Below are 20,909 nucleotides of genomic sequence, written 5' to 3' on the forward strand. Positions count from 1 at the left end.
CACGAAATCAAAATAATTTGCCGCAACCCTTCCTCGATTGCTCTGAAACTTTTCCCTTTTATCTATCTGGATTTTTACGAAAACACTTTTTTAATTGATTTTTAGCTGGAAACTGGTTACAGATTCACGGTGTAAGTTTACATCAAGAATTTCATATGTTAATACATTTTTTAAAGGTAAAAAAAAATCACGCCATTTCCCATTACTCAACCGTCAAAAATTAAGAGACACGTCATTTAATGGTTTTATTTCAAGATTAACCCTCTACAGCCCAATCCTACCTCTAGATGGGCTTCGATCTGAAAAATCGCCAAACATCCATTTTCCAACCAATTTTTGATCTTTAAAAAGCATTGGAAAGAAAAATTCTTAAAATTTTAGAAAATTTTATAGTTTGAAATTTAACTAGTTTAATGTAACATTGCCAATGTTTTTAAAAATGTTATTTTTCTAGGGTTCAACTTTGGCTGTATTTTTTAACTGGGTTATTCTCTACCAACTCACACGAAATCGGGAAAAGTTGCCCCGACCCCTCTTCGATTTGCGTGAAACTTTGTCCTAAGGGGTAACTTTTGTCCCTGATCACGAATCCGAGGTCCGTTTTTTGATATCTCGTGACGGAGGGGCGGTACGACCCCTTCCATTTTTGAGCATGCGAAAAAAGAGGTGTTTTTCAATAATTTGCAGCCTGAAACGGTGATGAGATAGAAATTTGGTGTCAAAGGGACTTTTATGTAAAATTAGACGCCCAATTTGATGGCGTACTCAGAATTCCGAAAAAACGTATTTTTCATCGAAAAAAAGCAGTAAACAAGTTTTAAAAATTCTCCCATTTTCCGTTACTCGACTGTAAAAAATTTTGGAGCATGTCATTTATGGGAAATTTAATGTACTTTTCGAATCTACATTGACCCAGAAGGGTCATTTTTTCATTTAGAACAAAATTTTTCATTTTAAAATTTCGTGTTTTTTCTAACTAAGCAGGGTTATTTTTTAGAGTGTAACAATGTTCTACAAAGTTGTAGAGCAGACAATCACAAAAATGTTGATATATAGACATAAGGGGTTTGCTTATAAACATCACGAGTTATTGCGATTTTACGAAAAAAAGTTTTGAAAAAGTTACTATTTGCGTTTCTCTTTGTTTCGTCGTCCGTGTCTGTCGCGGGTGACCATGAACGGCCATGATCGATGACGACCAACTTTTTTAAAACTTTTTTTTCGTAAAATCGCAATAACTCGTGATGTTTGTAAGCAAACCCCTTATGTCTATATATCAAAATTTTTGTGATTGTCTGCTCTACAACTTTGTAGAACATTGTTACACTCTAAAAAATAACCCTGCTTAGTTAGAAAAAACACGAAATTTTAAAATGAAAAATTTTGTTCTAAATGAAAAAATGACCCTTCTGGGTCAATGTAGATTCGAAAAGTACATTAAATTTCCCATAAAATGACATGCTCCAACATTTTTTACAGTCGAGTAACGGAAAATGGGAGAATTTTTAAAACTTGTTTACTGTTTTTTTTCGATGAAAAATACGTTTTTTCGGAATTCTGAGTACGCCATCAAATCGGGCGTCTAATTTTACATAAAAGTCCCTTTGACACCAAATTTCTATCTCATCACCGTTTCAGGCTGCAAATTATTGAAAAACACCTCTTTTTTCGCATGCTCAAAAATGGAAGGGGTCGTACCGCCCCTCCATCACGAGATATCAAAAAACGGACCTCGGATTCGTGATCAGGGACAAAAGTTACCCCTTAGGACAAAGTTTCACGCAAATCGAAGAGGGGTCGGGGCAACTGCTGTGTGAGTTGGCGGAGAATTACCCAACTAACATTTCCTATGATTTTAGTAAAAAAAAAGTATGTAGCTTTTTTTGTAGTGTCCCAGACTATGCCTCTATTCATTTTTTTTTAATTTAAATAATAACAGTGCCATCCCGAGCAGACGGAAATAACTTGGGAATAACATTTTTTGATATTTGAAAATACTAGGTCAATAACATTTTTTGTTATTTATAACAGGATTTGTTATTCGTCGTTATGATTTTATTGTTATTGGATTGTTATTCTAATTACAGACTAATCACATTTTTGGTTATTCTTGGAACAAATCTTTGTTATTATTTTTTGTTATTTTAACAACTAATCCGATCATCCAAATAACACTTGGAGGTATTCTTCCATAACAAAAAATGTTATTCCAAAGTTGTGTTGGCTTTCAACCAATATCAGACCAATAACAAAATTTGTTATGATAACATAAACTGTTATTAAACTCTTATGCAAAAATGGATTTTTCAGGAAGATTCCATAACACTTTCTGTTATTTTAACAGTATTTGTTATTGAAATGGCATGTATTTTGTTATTACCGTCTACTCGGGAATGGACATGTGCATATTGAAAAATCTGTATCTTGTGCAAGGACAAGTTTTGGGTTAGAACTAATGCTTTGCAGAAAAAAGTACACATAAAAAGAACTCCCGATTTTTATTTTATATTTCAAATCATGTATTTTTTCAATTTTTGAAAACTTGTTCCAAGGATAAAATTTTTTGGAAAAAAAATCTGAAATATTGCCAAACCAAATTATAAAACTCAGTTGTAGATGCAAAATCACATTTGTAATTGAAAATTACTTCACTCGTTGTTCGATAAATTGCATCGTTTTCATGTTAATGTCTCTTTAAGGTCAAATTGAACGAATAATGTTCACTTTTCCGCAATTCAAAAATATGTACTTCATGAATGAGGACTAATAAGTCCTCATTTTTCAACTTTTCAACTTGAAATATATGAAAATGTTAAAAAAATAATCTCTTCTGAAATTTTCTTCGCTTTACTATGAAAAACAATTTTGTCTTTAAGAATCAAAAAGAATCTTTTAATTGGACTAGGAAACTTTTATTTTAGACAAAATAAGAGTCGATTAAGGGAAACGTAGAGAATTACTCTGCCTTCAATTAACCGACATTCTAATCGGATGAATTACATTTTAATGGCGTTTGCAAAAAGACGTAAATTCACGCAGAAAAACACCTCAATTAAATTCGTCTCATCCCTTGGGCAAAGAAAGAAAATACGTAAAAATCTTCAGAAACTACCGTTGACGCTCTATCATCATCCTCGAAATTGATCCCGAGCTGCCGCTGCTGCTGCTGTTGAGTCCCGCACCATGAGTGGCGTATTATTCTGCCCCGGTGTGTGTGGAATTTATCAGCAAACTATACACGATGCACGATTTCTCACGGAATAAATGACGTCGTCGTCGTTGACAAAAGGAGCCCAGCGGAACGGGGGCTGACGCATATTTATCCCTCGGCTCCATCGAGCAAACGCGTTCCGTAAATATTTTCCACGTCTAATATAAATGCTAATACCCGGGTCTTTGGGTCGTCATTCTTGGAGCCATCACACCATCATACATGCCTCCGCATGGAGCGTTGAAACGCGGACATGCAGAGCTCAGAATAGCTCAGCAGTCGAAGAAACCACCGAAAGTTGGTGATTTTGCGAGATTGGTTTCATAGTTTGATGGGATTGGAGTGGGTTGTTAAACAGAGCGCGCGTAGATCACTAGATCAATCTACGGAGAGGTGCGGATTACAAGCGATCTTAGAAAATTTCCCCACAATAACTAGCTTATTAGAATCTCGTGAACCACTTTAACCGAGAGCTGAGATGTCTTGCAGATTGTGGTTGTCATGGGGAAATCCTTCGCAGCCATATTTGTGTCGTACGCAACTTGGCAAGCTGCAGGATCTTCTCCGTAGCCACTCGAGAGTACATCGTTGTGAGAAGGGTCGGTAGTTTGCATCATACTCTCAAGTTCTATCAACACTTGATGATCAAGAAACAGATTATTATAAGATTGATTTTTTTTAAATTCATCACTTTGTACACGTTTCAAACAAACTGAAAACTTCTCATCGCACAAAAGTTTCACGATAACCGAGTCGAAAATAAATAATCACCCAAATAATTTCCATGATGGTGCTTCTCGCAAAGATTAATGACGTCCGGTTTAGTGTTCGACTTTTCTTGCTTGCAGTTTTCCCTCAACTCGACTTTTCTTTTCCCTCAGCTGCCAGTGTCGTCGTCGTCACCAGAATCGTTTCTGGCGTGGAAAAGTTTAATGAGCAAATCAACCCTTTTGCTGCCAACTGCCAGACACACCCGCCACACTTTGAAAAGCTTCCCCCCAAAAAAAGATGTGGACCTTGATTCGGTCGCTTTCTTTCGCCCGGCTTCTCTCGCCCAAATCTTGGCACAAGAAAATTCTGCCAAAAAAGCATCCCACGGAGAGAAGGAGATCGAGTGAGACCTCGGTCTGATTCTAAGACATGGCAATAAATCTTATTTTGGAATTTAATCCCCTCCAATCCAGAGCAAATAAAAGACCACTCAACGTCCTTCTTCTTCGGATGGGGGGAATAATGGTTTGATGGCAACACTGCTGCTGGGCACGGAGGGACGACTGAGGCGAGGTATTATAAAGAAGTTAAGCTTCATCAGCTCATTTTCCGCCTCTCTGGCGTGAGGTCTGACGTCTTTCGGGGTTGACTTGTGATAGTGCTACACACAAACATGCAAGCACACTATCGTCTAAGGCTTGGGAAGAACTACAAGAATAACATGGTATAGAGTTTCCATTGTTGGCACTATCGAGCGGTGGGAAATTTTCCAATTCCATTTAATCTTCCAATTTGATCTGGAACATGAGCCAAAAACAGGATTGCGAAGCCTCTTAGGCATTGTGGGAAATCTAGGAGGCAGAATGTTTGTAAAAAGATTTTAAAGTTTTTGGAAAGACATTTATAAAATACTTACAAAATAAGATAATCTAATTGGTAATTTTCAAATCAAAGCATAAAAAACAAAACAGGTTTCTTGAACCAAAGTAGTAAGGGGATCGTGCATAAACTACGTGGTCTCCAAATAGAAATTTTTATCCCTCTGTGCTTCAAATTAAATGTCACGCATTGTCCCCCTATGAGCTTTCATTCTATTTAATTAATTTTTACACCTTCGGTGAATATTCGAAACACTCATCATTATTTAAAAAATATGATAATTGTTTTAGAACTGTAGATCAATCTGAATGTTTTCAAAAAAAATAATCAGAGTGACATTGATTTTTTAGGTTTGTTACAAATAACTTGACTTTAAGAAAGTCTTGCTTTTGGATTATGAAAACTTTTTCCATCACTTGGTGATAAGTTATAAAAGAGTTATAATTGATCAATATTAATTTATGAAGAATTACACAGCTAATTAAATGTCCGGTTGGTACATAAAATGGCCTAACTTAAACTTGATTATGCATTTTTTCTGGGTTTTTGTAGTTTTGTTGTTTTTGATTGGAATTTGCAATTTGCTTCAATTTTGTCATATAAGGCTACATAATATTTTAAAATCTGTATCTTGAGATGGGAATTCGAAATTGATTTGTAGTTTTTGACATAGTTGTTAGTTATGACCAGGGCTTTTCACAAAAAAGATTCAGAATTTTGTTTTCTTAATTTTTTTAATTCATCTAAATAATTATTTTTTTTATAAATAGGCAAAATCTGATACTAGAGTTGTTAAACTCTAGAAAATCGTGATTTATTTATGTTAAAATAAAAAATATTATCAGAAAAAATTTCAAAATAATTTTTAATGTAAAATAAAATTTGCATTCTAAAATCTTTTTATTTTTTTGAAAAATTGCATAGTCACATTTTATGGATTCATTTTATGTCGGGCCGGAAATAACGTTTGATGATTTTTGAAAAAGCTAACAATTTTTTTTCAAAAAAATGATTTTTATGAAGTCTTTTTCAGTAAACAAATCAAGAAACAGTGTTGCAAATATGATTAATATATTTTGATTTTAAAAAAGAAATTCAAAATTACGATCAAAAATTTGTTTGCTTGATTTTTTTTTCAAATTTGTTTTAAATTTAATAAAATACACTGATCTCATTTTCTTTTAAAATACATTCAAATTTCATTGGTCATTGCAATTTCTTAAAGTTGTATTTCCTCGTCACAAAAATACAAAAAAAAAATCCATGAGGCGTGATGAAATTTATTGAAGCGAAATTTGGATTCAATTCATCTTTACAAAAACACGTTTTGCGTTGTTGTGCGCCTTACTCAAATATTTTACAAAATATTTTTAAGTTATTTTAAAAACAATTATAATTGTAAGAGTGTAGAAAAATATAAATTTAATAGTTTTCAATTCGTTATTATTGAATTTCGAATTCTATAAAAAAAAACAGTTTTGCTTCCTAATTTCTTGACTCATTTAGGGATTTTACAGTATTTTTCAATATTTGCAGCAATCTTCATTTTAAGCGTGATTAATTTGCTTTTTTAACTTTTTTTTCAGGCGAAACTACATCACTGAACAGTTGTTTTGAAAAATACATTATAGATCACCCAACCGTTTATTTAAAAAATCTATTTTAATCAAGATTCTCAAAAAGTCCCTCAATTTGAACTAAAAACATTAAAAATAACTTAAATTTAAATTTAGTGTCTTTTTGTACATTTTCAGATACCATTCTAAGTTTTTTCAAATAGATTTTTTACATTTTTACATATGTTTTCTTGTGCTATTTTTCATTGTGAATATACCAACATAGAAACGATAAGAATTAAGTTCTAACATAAAGAATGTTTGAACTAGGTAAAATCCAAATAATATGTTGAATTAGCAACTTGTTATTTTTGAAGCAAAAATAAAACTTATTGTTCCCAATTAAAATTTGATCTTAAGCCATTTTTTCATAATTTGGACACTGAACTTATTTCTACAATATTTCATGAATAGCCTTAGGGCCAGCCAAAGAAGTTTTAATTTGGTGAAAATTGAATTTTGCTTAATTTCATCACATTTGCCCTAATTTTTCAATTCGTGATATCACGATAATTGTTGGATTGATTTTCATTGTTGAAAATAAAACTTTTTTTTATTTGCAGGAGTGTTTATTTTAATAGGTATTGCAAAAAAAAACTTGAAAGTAAAAATGTAAATTAGTTTAAATTTCAATCAGATTATACATCTGAAAATAAGTTTTGAAATGTTGAAAAACAATATTTTTTGTTTTTTTTTACGCTGGTACTCATTTTATTTAAAAAAATTTCACCCTGCCCCCTTCCCACTTTAAAACTAGCTCGAAAAATTAGAGGGCGAAACAAATATTTTTTCAAATAACTTCAAAATTTCACTGAAAGTTTTAGGGCAATCAGCTGAAATTAATTTAAAATGCATTCCCCTATGTTTAGAATCATTTTTAGTATGTTTGGGTTGATTTAAAAATCTTTTGAATTTTGGAAAATTGTGTGTATTTTCCAAAAAAAATGTTTTCGTCAAATCTTACATTTTTTGAAAATTAACAATTGCAAAACAACTGAACTAGTGTAAAATGCATTTTAAAATAATTTTTGGCATTCAAATGTTGAGACTTTGGCTTGTTATTTTAATTTTAATATTTTAATATTTTTTTTTTCAACCCCTTGGTTAAAATAAAAAACCGAAATCGTTGAACCAAACGTCTGAAAAAATTTAAAAAAAATCACGTAAGGTATAAAAATACTGATTTTAATCATTGTTTTTATCTGAGGATACAATAAACAATCAAAAAATAGGATTTTATTGTTTGTTTTTGTTTATGCTTTAAACATGTTTTTTATAGCATTGTGTCTCTGGCTATAATAGAATTTTGTTTAAATTATGTTATTTTTGCATATTCTTACGCATTTAACTTTGTTAAGCAACACATTTATATTATTCAACAAAACCATTAATTAATTAGCACTTTTTTGTTGTAAATTTGCTGGAATTAATTTAAATATTATCAAATAATGTTGGCATTCTAACATTTAATTTTAAAAAATAAAAGATCGGATACATTGCATTGCAATAATATGTGTTATACTCATTTAACAAGTTTTGGTTGTCTAGGGAAAATTAAACAAAATTGTTTAAATTTCCAAAGTCTATTCATGATCTTAATTAACCACAACACTGTTCAGCTCCACCCCAAGTCTCCTTCTTCCCCCCTCGTAAAACCGACGGAAGAAACTCAACTTGTTCGCCTCAAAAACCAACTCGCTGGCAGAAACACAAACAGCAAAACCAACAGAACAACAAAACATTTCTTATTTAGATGGGAAACTGTTGCTTTCCTCTTCCCCCAAAACCCACTCTCTCTGCTAGCCGAAACTTAGGGCCTTTTCCGAAAGGAGCTTTCGTGGTGCTGCTGCTTTTTTTGTTGTTGCTTTGTCTTAGCCAAGCTGTGGCTTGACTGGTACGAATTAGAAACGCAAACATTACACGTCAGTCTGTCTGTGAGCGAGCGCACCAAACCCAGCCACTTTTGGAAGTGTGGGTGGTGGAAAAGCCTCTGAAAAGCTGCTCTCGCTCTCGGATGTGGTGGGAAATTTTCGACGAAAACTCACTTCACAGTTTATGAAACCACGACGACGGCTTTCGCGCAGGGATAATTCTGGAAAATTTGTGGGAAGGCGAGTTTGGATTTGCGTCGGATCGATGGTTGCTTTGAGCTTATTTAGGAGTTTTAGATTTATTTAATTATTCATCAAGTTGTACAATGAATTTTTGAAAATTTAGGCATCATTTAAAATTTACCATAAAAAATATTACTATTAAAATCAAACAAGATTTTTTTGTTTGTTAATTTGGTTGCCACTTGTCAAAGTCATCCAATTTTGTGTCCTCTTTTATTCGTTTCTAAGATTGTTTTTGTGTTTTTGAACTTTTTTAACTTTAGTATTTTGTTTAAGGTTTTATTTCAATATAATTCAAATTGAACTTGGATTCTTTTATTCATTTAAATAGCTTTTTTAACAATAAATATTTTTAAAAATGTGTATGGGTGCTATTTTCTCGATATTCAAAATGTTTTGAGTTGATTTTTTTGAATAATTTATACTGTTTTAGTTAAATAAATTCACATGAATAATTAAACACTGTGTGACATATGTTCTAACTTACCTTTTGACTGCTTTGAAAACTTGGCCAACTGGATGGAAATTCATAAGCTCTTATAAGACACAACTTTTCTTAAAAAAAAAAACACCAAGTGAAAAGAAATATAAAAGTTACAAAGAATTTCTAACGGAGGCAAACCGTTTTCTCCCTCCAAACCTTGCCCACCAAGCTTTTCTTTGCCTCGCTTCAACTCAAACAAACGCACTCAACCCCTTCACACACGTATGCACTCACACAGCGAAAAAAAAGTTCGAGAAAAACAGGCACAACTTTCCATTGGGACCAATTTTTCATGCTCAACAACTGTGTGAAAAACGGGGGCGACACATTTGACAGTCCTCGAGAGTTCTTTTCTTTTTCTTTTCCAAGTCATGATTTCGTTGTGGATAAAAAATGGTTGCGGGAGGGGGTGGGGTTGAAGAAAAAAGTGTGCTCTTTAGGCGGAATAATCTTTTCTAAACTGCGATTAGTGCAAATCATGAGAGGGTGTTTGTTGGGGAAAGAAAAATAAGTTGGAAAAAGAGAGATGAGTTGGGAGTGATAAATGAATTTGACAGTTGGTGTTTGATAAGTTGGAAGAATCATTTGAATAACGTGAATACTTCTAATGTCTGATGTCTGTTATGTCTACAAACATATTTTTATCAAAATCAAAAAAGTCAGCTTAAGCTAATCTAAACAACTAATCCTGGATCTCCGAAAATCGATTTTTCGTCAAAAATTCAAGATTCCAAAACTCACCCAGAATCTCCACGTGGTGCGTGATCTCGCGCGGGTTCATCGTCGCAATCTGGCAGATGTAGTCGCCGGCATCCGCGGCCGTCGCGTCCAGGATCTGCAGCGTGTACCCGTTGACGAGCCGCACCCGCGTATCCGGCGTGACCTTGACCGTGCCGGCGGTCAGGATCGCGATTCCACGCTTCCACGCCAGCACGTATGAACCTGTCAAGGGGAAAAAGAAATGAATTTATTAACAAAAAATTAAAGACAAACATAATCATTAAAAACAACATTTCAAAACTCAATTCCATGTTCTGTGAAATGTACCCCCGACAAGTTATTGATTTCCCAGCAGAAACGAATAATTTCGCCATTGAAGGGAAAGCTGAATTGAGGGAAAATAGACGTAAATTATACTGTATGAATACACTCCGAAAGTGCAGTTGGCAATTTGCCTGTAGCTTGGTGTGGTGCGACCCCATTTTTGCTGTCTAATGTGGTGATGCAATATATCGTAATGTGCTGAGAAGTTTAGAGTTTTTTTTAAAAGGTCCGATAAACAAAATTTTAAATTTTGGCTTTTTAGGTGTTTTAGAACCGCCTTGAGTCAGGTTTATTCAAAACCACCCAAAAAGCAAAAAAAAATTAAGTTTTTGTTTAAAGGACCCTTTCTAAAAAAAAAAAGGTGCTGTGGTAATGCTACAGGCATAACCATCATGACGAAGAACTTCGGACACAAAAGTAAATGATTTTTTATAGTTATTATTATTTGCGTTTCTTGGCCACAAAATCAATCACGAAAGAGTTAATTCTTAAGATCTATTTATTTCTGCTCAATGATGGTCTCATGTTAATTTGACGTTGGATAACGGGGGAAGGTACACTCCTGCTCCCGGAGCCTCCGGCCACTCCAGGTGGTGGCCACCAGGCCTGCAAAATGTTTCCAACCCAGCGTACACATGAAGCAAACCAAAATGTCAGTTCACTGCTAGCATCTGACTGTAAGCCTACTGTGTCCGTTCAACCACTGCCGCCTGACTCGTGCCGGTCGGCTGCTGGAGAATGAGAGACGTGAAAAAATGAGCTACACTCACTCAATTCGTGTCGTATGACTGACTCGTAAAATCCTCTCTAAACACTATTTTGACTATTTTTTAACAATTGAATGGTTCTAGACTGTGCAAAACACTTAAAACAACCATAACTTATATTCAAAATTACATTTCCACGCATAAATACCAACTTTTTGTGTAAAAACTTGTTTCTTTATGTGTGTGCGTGCAACGTCGAATGAGCGTTGGTCGACTACTGCCTCGCATTGCAGCTGCTCAGTGAGCTAGGGCACTCACGACTGAGTCGGGTTTGTTTATGTCACGGTTTTGCGGTTCAGTGAATGGATCTGAAAAAATCGTGTATGCGTCGCCAATTTTCGCGTCAGGACCCCTGACATTTTCAGCTCTGGTGGCCACTACTGCCAAAATGTCAAATTTCATGTCTAGTATCAAAATTCCTAAAGTTTGATACCCATATTGCCCCAACTCTTATGGTTCCGCAAATGTCCCCTTATCGAAACATCCCCGGGGCCTGCGGCCACTCCAGGTGGTGGCCACTACTGTCAAAATGTCAAATTTCATGTCCAGTATCAAAATCCCTAAAGTTTGATACCCATATTGCCCCAACTCTTATGGTTTCGCAAATGTCCCCTTATCGGAACATCCCCGGGGCCTGCGGCCACTCCAGGTGGTGGCCACTACTGTCAAAATGTCAAATTTCATGTCCAGTATCAAAATCCCTAAAGTTTGATACCCATATTGCCCCAACTCTTATGGTTCCGCAAATGTCCCCTTATGGGAACATCCCCGGGGCCTGCGGCCACTCCAGGTGGTGGCCACTACTGCCAAAATGTCAAATTTCATGTCCAGTATCAAAATCCCTAAAGTTTGATACCCATTTTTCCCCAACTCTTACGGTTCCGCAAATGTCCCCTTATCGGAACATCCCCGGCGCCTGCGGCCACTCCAGGTGGTGGCCACTACGGCCAAAATGTCAAATTTCATGTCCAGTATCAAAATCCCTAAAGTTTGATATCCATATTGCCCCAACTCTTACGGTTCCGCAAATGTCCCCTTATCGGAACATCCCCGGGGCCTGCGGCCACTCCAGGTGGTGGCCACTACGGCCAAAATGTCAAATTTCATGTCCAGTATCAAAATCCCTAAAGTTTGATATCCATATTGCCCTAACTCTTACGGTTCCGCAAATGTCCCCTTATCGGAACATCCCCGGGGCCTGCGGCCACTCCAGGTGGTGGCCACTACTGCCAAAATGTCAAATTTCATGTCCAGTATCAAAATCCCTAAAGTTTGATATCCATATTGCCCCAACTCTTACGGTTCCGCAAATGTCCCCTTATCGGAACATCCCCGGGGCCTGCGGCCACTCCAGGTGGTGGCCACTACTGTCAAAATGTCAAATTTCATGTCCAGTATCAAAATCCCTAAAGTTTGATACCCATATTGCCCCAACTCTTATGGTTCCGCAAATGTCCCCTTATGGGAACATCCCCGGGGCCTGCGGCCACTCCAGGTGGTGGCCACTACTGCCAAAATGTCAAATTTCATGTCCAGTATCAAAATCCCTAAAGTTTGATACCCATTTTTCCCCAACTCTTACGGTTCCGCAAATGTCCCCTTATCGGAACATCCCCGGCGCCTGCGGCCACTCCAGGTGGTGGCCACTACTGCCAAAATGTCAAATTTCATGTCCAGTATCAAAATCCCTAAAGTTTGATACCCATATTGCTCCAACTCTTATGGTTCCGCAAATGTCCCCTTATCGGAACATCCCCGGGGCCTGCGGCCACTCCAGGTGGTGGCCACTACTGCCAAAATGTCAAATTTCATGTCCAGTATCAAAATCCCTAAAGTTTGATACCCATATTGCCCCAACTCTTACGGTTCCGCAAATGTCCCCTTATCGGAACATCCCCGGGGCCTGCGGCCACTCCAGGTGGTGGCCACTACTGCCAAAATGTCAAATTTCATGTCCAGTTTCAAAATCCCTAAAGTTTGATATCCATATTGCCCCAACTCTTACGGTTCCGCAAATGTCCCCTTATCGGAACATCCCCGGGGCCTGCGGCCACTCCAGGTGGTGGCCACTACTGCCAAAATGTCAAATTTCATGTCCAGTATCAAAATCCCTAAAGTTTGATACCCATTCTTCCCCAACTCTTACGGTTCCGCAAATGTCCCCTTATCGGAACATCCCCGGCGCCTGCGGCCACTCCAGGTAGTGGCCACTACTGCCAAAATGTCAAATTTCATGTCCAGTATCAAAATCCCTAAAGTTTGATACCCATATTGCTCCAACTCTTATGGTTCCGCAAATGTCCCCTTATCGGAACATCCCCGGGGCCTGCGGCCACTCCAGGTGGTGGCCACTACTGCCAAAATGTCAAATTTCATGTCCAGTATCAAAATCCCTAAAGTTTGATACCCATATTGCCCCAACTCTTACGGTTCCGCAAATGTCCCCTTATCGGAACATCCCCGGGGCCTGCGGCCACTCCAGGTGGTGGCCACTACTGCCAAAATGTCAAATTTCATGTCCAGTATCAAAATCCCTAAAGTTTGATACCCATATTGCCCCAACTCTTACGGTTCCGCAAATGTCCCCTTATCGGAACATCCCCGGGGCCTGCGGCCACTCCAGGTGGTGGCCACTACTGCCAAAATGTCAAATTTCATGTCCAGTTTCAAAATCCCTAAAGTTTGATATCCATATTGCCCCAACTCTTACGGTTCCGCAAATGTCCCCTTATCGGAACATCCCCGGGGCCTGCGGCCACTCCAGGTGGTGGCCACTACTGCCAAAATGTCAAATTTCATGTCCAGTATCAAAATCCCTAAAGTTTGATACCCATTCTTCCCCAACTCTTACGGTTCCGCAAATGTCCCCTTATCGGAACATCCCCGGCGCCTGCGGCCACTCCAGGTAGTGGCCACTACTGCCAAAATGTCAAATTTCATGTCCAGTATCAAAATCCCTAAAGTTTGATACCCATATTGCTCCAACTCTTATGGTTCCGCAAATGTCCCCTTATCGGAACATCCCCGGGGCCTGCGGCCACTCCAGGTGGTGGCCACTACTGCCAAAATGTCAAATTTCATGTCCAGTTTCAAAAACCTTTAAGATTGATACCCATATTGCCCCAAATATTATTGTTCCGCAAATTTCCCCCTATCGGAACACCCCCGGGGCCTCCGGCCACTCCAGGTGGTGGCCACTACTGCCGAAATGTCAAATTTGTCAAAGAGAGAGCGAAGGGGTGAAAGCAGCTTTCTGCGTAGCTGTGGATTCCTTCACCCCTCGCGTCCTTCCTTGGTTCCGTCCCGCAAAATCTCTAGGCAACACGATGCACGGAATCTGGCCGCTTCCTCAACCCGGATGGGAAGGACAGGTTGGATAGAGGATCACTAATGGAAGAATTTGCCGGGTGAGAGCAGCTACCTCGAGCTGTGAAATCCGTCACCCCGCGCGTCCTTCCTTGGTCCCGTCCCGCAAAATCTCCATGGCAACGTCGTCCGATAGTGGATTCCTCGTGGCTGGTTTCCTCCTCGGTCCCGCATCAGCAACAGCAGGAGCTCCTTCCAGGTCGGCGTCCAAAATTGATTTGACTTGATTTTGGAACGGCACTTCGTTTTATATCAAATCGTTTTGGCGTTTGGCGAAGCAGCAGCACAAAAGGAAAAAATCGCCAAATTGTGTCAAGGCCAAACGCAGGCAAGGCTTTGGGGGCGGAGTCAAGAGAGAGAGTGTGCACGTGTGTGTGTTGTGTGCATGCTTGCTTGCTGTGTGGAAGCAGTTTTATTAATTTAAACTCAGTTTTTAAGTGCTTCAACTAAATTTCATGGCCATTAATTAGGTATATTAAGAAAGCTTGAAATCTCCCCTTTCGTTTGGTGGGTACCACTTTTACGTGTGTTGAACAGGAGTAGAGATATTATTGTTGCAAATCTTGCAGTCGCGTTTAATTTCTTTTCGTTACATTTCGCTCCGCGAAATTTTGGATTGCTACCCTGTATAGAGCCCTAAGACGAAGTTCTTCGTCAAAAAAAAAAAAACTCAAAATTGGACAAAATTATGAAGAACACTTTATAAAACTTTGAAAATGGTAATTTTCCCTCTTAAGGTGGGTGAATACACTAATAATCCGTTGTAATGTCCATTTTCTGCAAAAAATTAGGTAATATTTCATCATAAAAGGGATAATATTATACCTTCCAATTTAACACCCTTCAAATTTACAACAAAAAAAAATAATGTGAAGATTCTGGGTGCTGAATAGTGGTTCGCAAAACGGCCTCAATTTTGAAATGTCAAAGTGGAACCAATTTACTGTTCGCCAAAAGTAGAGAGTATTGTAATCGATCATTAAAAATTGTTTTTTTAGCAGAATGAAAAATGTGTGGCTTTTGAGGACCTGAAGTTGAAGTCGAGAAATCTGAAGAATATTGAAGAGAGATCGTAATGTTTTTAAATTATGAATGGAAGTTGTTTATGGAGTCGATGCGGTTGTATCCATCCAGAAGCTGAGCAATTCTCTGAGATTTCGGTCATTCGATTTTTTTTGTATTTTTTAATCCGGCTGAAACTTTTTTGGTGCCTTCGGTATGCCCAAAGAAGCCATTTTGCATCATTAGTTTGTCCATATAATTTTCCATACAAATTTGGCAGCTGTCCATACAAAAATGATATGTGAAAATTCAAAAATCTGTATCTTTTGAAGGAATTTTTTGATCGATTTGGTGTCTTCGGCAAAGTTGTAGGTATGGATATGGACTACACTGAAAAAAAAATTATACACGGTAAAAAAAAATTTGTGATTTTTTTATTTAACTTTTTGTCACTAAAACTTGATTTACAAAAAAACACTATTTTTATTTTTTTTTATTTTTTGATATGTTTTAGAGGACATAAAATGCCAACTTTTCAGAAATTTCCAGAATGGGCAAAAAATCTTTGACCGAGTTATGATTTTTTGAATCAATACAGATTTTTTCAAAAAATCGAAATATTGGTCGCAAACATTTTTCAACTTCATTTTTCGATGGAAAATCGAATTTGCAATCAAAAAGTACTTTAGTGAATTTTTGATAAAGTGCACCGTTTTCAAGTTATAACCATTTTTAGGTAACTTTTTTGAAAATAGTCGCAGTTTTTCATTTTTTTAAAATAGTGCCCATGTTTGCCCACTATTGAAAAAAATATTTTTGAAAAGCTGAGAAAATTCTCTATATTTTGCTTCTTCGGACTTTGTTGATACGATCTTTAGTTGCTGAGATATTGCAATGCAAAGGTTTAAAAACAGGAAAATTGATGTTTTCTAAGTCTCACCCAAACAGCCCACCATTTTTCAATGTCGATATCTCAGCAACTAATGGTCCGATTTTCAATGTTAATATATGAAACATTTATGAAATTTTCCGATCTTTTCGAAAAAAATATTTTCAAAAATTTAAAATCAAGACTAACCTTTCAAACGGGCCAAACATTCAATATTACGCCCATTTGAAATGTAAGTCTTGGTTTTAAATTTTTGAAAATATTTTTTTCGATAAGATCGGAAAATTTCACGAATGTTTCATATATTAACATTGTAAATCGGACCTATAGTTGCTGAAATATCGACATTAGAAAATGGTGAGTTGTTTGGGTGAGACTTAGAAAACATCAATTTTCCTGTTTTTTAACCTTTGCATGGCAATATCTCAGCAACTATGGGTCGTATCAACAAAGTCCGAAGAAGCAAAATATAGAGAATTTTCTCAGCTTTTCAAAAATATTTTTTTCAATAGTGGGCAAACATGGGCACTATTTTAAAAAAATGAATAACTGCGACTATTTTCAAAAAAGTTACCTAAAAATGGTTATAACTTGAAAACGGTGCACTTTATCAAAAATTCACTAAAGTACTTTTTGATTGCAAATTCGATTTTCCATCGAAAAATGAAGTTGAAAAATGTTTGCGACCAATATTTCAATTTTTTGAAAAAATCTGTATTGATTCAAAAAATCATAACTCAGTCAAAGATTTTTTGCCCATTCTGGAAATTTCTGAAAAGTTGGCATTTTATGTCCTCTAAAACATATCAAAAAATAAAAAAAATTAAAAATAGTGTTTTTTTGCAAATCAAGTTTTAGTGACAAAAAGTTAAATAAAAAAATCACCAAATTTTTTTTACCGTGTATAATTTTTTTTCAGTGTAGTCCATATCCATACCTACAACTTTGCCGAAGACACCAAATCGATCAAAAAATTCCTTCAAAAGATACAGATTTTTGAATTTTCACATATCATTTTTGTATGGACAGCTGCCAAATTTGTATGGAAAATTATATGGACAAACTAATGATGCAAAATGGCTTCTTTGGGCATACCGAAGGCACCTAAAAAGTTTCAGCCGGATTAAAAAATACAAAAATTAAAATTAAAGAAAAAAGACCGATTCCGTAGAGAACTGCTCAGCTGTGTTTATCGTTTGGTTCCGTTTGAAACCCTACTTGTTAAGTGAAAATCTTTTCTGTTTGTTGGATCAGCTTCGCTAGAATTAGCGATGTTTATTTGCTGGACCAGGAAGAGCTGCAGGATTCCAAAATCAGCCAGGGAATTTATCTGCGACATCGCAGAATGACACTCTCGCCGCAGTTCTTCGTCACCCATAAAAATGAAAAACCTCTTCTAACCGATCGAAACTTGAAAACACACATAATTTTCCAGCAAAAAATGTCAAAAACTAGACAAATTAAAACACAAATTAGTGATTATAAAACAGCTCATTTATCAGTAAGAAAAAAGTCATGCTTGTGCTTGAACAGCCTCCTACTTCGTAGATGTAAACAAAGTGAGATCATTCGAAAATCACGTTACGCATTCTCTCTATTCATCACCCAGTGTAGATTGTAAAATCTTTTTCCGATCTTAACTCTTAATAATTCAAAATTTTAAAAACCCCCAAAAATTAACAATGCATTCCGAAAAGTTCACAGTCGAAATCCGTTATTCCCCTTCTTTTTTTAAGAACTACACAGAAAAAAATGTGAATTTACTCAACACGGAAAAAATTAATGACATGTAAACTCAGTTGATGTAAACTTGAGATTCGACGTAAACGGTTGGATCACACGTAAAATATTGTTTTACGTTAAATTGTTGCAAATTTACATCAAATTGCATTTAAAATTAAATGTTTGATGACGTGTAAAAGTGTTACATCAATAAAAGACAATAACTTTAAATACAATGGTTATAATGTATAATTTCATTTGAAACAAAACAACTTCACAAAGCTGCATATCAAGGTTGTTTACGATACAATTATCGCGGCTCAATAACGATAACGATAATTATAGCATTACGTCGGGACGATAACGTAAATCTAGCGTTACCGTTATCTCGATATATCTCGTTATTTCGATAATGAATAATAACTATTTTTTTTTAAATTTCTAAAATCGACTTAATTCAACAATGTTAAATGGGTAATTCTCCGCCAACTCACACAGCAGTTGCCCCGACCCCTCTTCGATTTGCGTGAAACTTTGTCCTAAGGGGTAACTTTTGTCCCTGATCACGAATCCGAGGTCCGTTTTTTGATATCTCGTGACGGAGGGGCGGTACGACCCCATCCATTTTTGAACATGCGAATAAAGAGGTGTTTTTCAATAATTTGCAGCCTGAAACGGTGATGAGATAGAAATTTTGTGTCAAAGGGACTTTTATGTAAAATTAGACGCCCGATTTGATGGCGTACTCAGAATTCCGAAAAAACGTATTTTTCATCGAAAAAAACACTGAAAAAGTTTTAAAAACTCTGCCATTTTCCGTTACTCAACTGTAAATTTTTTTGGAACATGTAATTTTATGGGAAATTTAATGTACTTTTCGAATCTACATTGACCCAGAAGGGTCATTTTTTCATTTAGAACAAAATTTTTCATTTTAAAATTTCGTATTTTTTCTAACTTTGCAGGGTTATTTTTTAGAGTGTAACAATGTTCTACAAAGTTGTAGAGCAGGCAATTACAAAAATTTTGATATATAGACATTAGGGGTTTGCTTATAAACATCACGAGTTATCGCGATTTTACGAAAAAAAGTTTTGAAAAAGTTGGTCGTCATCGATCATGGCCGTTCATGGTCACCCGCGACAGACACGGACGACGAAACAAAAAGAAACGCAAAAAGTAACTTTTTCAAAACTTTTTTTCGTAATATTGCGATAACTCGTGATGTTTATAAGCAAACCCCTAATGTCTATATATCAAAATTTTTGTAAATGTCTGCTCTACAACTTTGTAGAACATTGTTACACTCTAAAAAAAAAACCCTGCAAAGTTAGAAAAAACACGAAATTTTAAAATCAAAAATTTTGTTCTAAATGAAAAAATGACCCTTCTGGGTCAATGTAGATTCGAAAAGTATATTAAATTTCCCATAAAATGACATGTTCCAAAATTTTTTACAGTCGAGTAACGGAAAATGGGAGAATTTTTAAAACTTTTTTAGTGTTTTTTTCGATGAAAAATACGTTTTTTCGGAATTCGGAGTACGCCATCAAATCGGGCGTCTAATTTTACATAAAAGTCCCTTTGACACCAAATTTCTATCTCATCACCGTTTCAGGCAGCAAATTATTGAAAAACACCTCTTTTTTCGCATGTTCAAAAATGGAAGGGGGCGTACCGCCCCTCCGTCACGAGATATCAAAAAAAGGACCTCTGATTCGTGATCAGGGACAAAAGTTACCCCTTAGGACAAAGTTTCACGCAAATCGAAGAGGGGTCGGGGCAACTTTTCCCGATTTCGTGTGAGTTGGTAGAGAATTACCCAAATTTTGTATTCATTCACTAAAAATATATTTTTTAAACATTACGTAAGTTTCAAACAATGAATACTCGAAATTCTCACAAAATACTGCATTTTTTCGAAAGTACTCAAATTTTTATGATTTGCAATATGGTTAACAAACGAAACGAAATTTTGTATACTTTTTCACTTCATTAGAGTTTAATTGAAAAATACTAAAAAAAATCATAAAAAACCGTATTTTTTCGAAAATATTCAAATTTTCAAAATTTGTAGTATGGGTATCAAACGAAGTGAAAGTTGTTCTGCTTTTCACATTAATAGAGTTTTTTTTTAAATAATTTAATCTTCATCAAATACTGTATTTTTCGAAAATACTCAATTTTTTTTTATTTGCAATATGGGAACAAAAAAAGCGAAATTTGGTTTGTATTTTCAGTTTATTAGGGTTTTTTTATAAAACACTCAAATTTTCATAAAATACTGAATTTTTCAAAAATAATTATATTTTCAATATTCGTGAAGGAAGCGGGATTTTGAATGCATTTTTTCTTATTTTTTTTGGCTGATCACAAAATTTTCAAAAAATGACGTATATTTATCATCTATATATATAAAAAATTTCGATGGTTTTGTTCGAACGCGAATCAGTTCAATACGGAGCGTCGGATCGAGGTGATCTTTGTTGCGTTGGGTTCATAAATGTCCAAGGAAGGTTCTTACGCCAACTTTGGCTTTGGCCACTCTGGAACCGATTCCGGAAAATCTGCAGATTGTATGGGGAAAGCTACGTAAAATCAAATTTTGATCACAGGAGGCTGAATAAGCAAACAAGCTATACGTCAAGAAACAAAAAATAGACAAGACGAAGTTTGTCTGGTAAGGTTTGTATAGTATGAAAATAATCATACTTTTAAGAAAATTTGCAATATGTATGGGTGTCAAACAGAGCAAAATGTTATATAAAGCATACAAAATTATAATATATGTCTGAAAAATGGAAAATTTCGCTTCGTTTGATATCCATATTGCAATTTAAAAAAAATTGAGTACTTTCCAAAAAAACGCTATTTTGTAAAAAAAAATAATTATTTTCAAAAAAAAAACATTAGTGAGGTAAAAAGTATACAAAATTTCGCTTCGTTTGATACCCATATTGTAAATTTGAAAAATTTGAGAATTTTCGAAAAAATACGGTGTTTTGTGAAAAACTAAGTTTTTAACAAAAAAATGTAATGAAATGAAAAAGCATACAAAATTTTGCTTAGCAAATTGTAAAAAATTGAGAATTTTCGAAAAATAC

The 20,909-nt window shown here is 35.7% G+C and overlaps 1 protein-coding gene across 1 annotated transcript in view; it reads right to left on the reverse strand.

Annotated features, from left to right (window-relative positions):
- Nucleotides 1-20,909, reverse strand: part of LOC120432351 (hemicentin-1-like) — a 295,990-nt gene that overhangs the window by 85,963 nt on the left and 189,118 nt on the right. Inside the window, exon 4 of the mRNA XM_039597537.2 lies at nt 9,757-9,957. Within this exon, the coding sequence (XP_039453471.1) occupies nt 9,757-9,957 (201 nt within the window). The remainder of the gene's footprint in view (nt 1-9,756; nt 9,958-20,909) is intronic.

Source organism: Culex pipiens, chromosome 3 (genome assembly GCF_016801865.2).
Source record: "Culex pipiens pallens isolate TS chromosome 3, TS_CPP_V2, whole genome shotgun sequence".
In the NCBI taxonomy this organism is placed as follows: domain Eukaryota; kingdom Metazoa; phylum Arthropoda; class Insecta; order Diptera; family Culicidae; genus Culex; species Culex pipiens.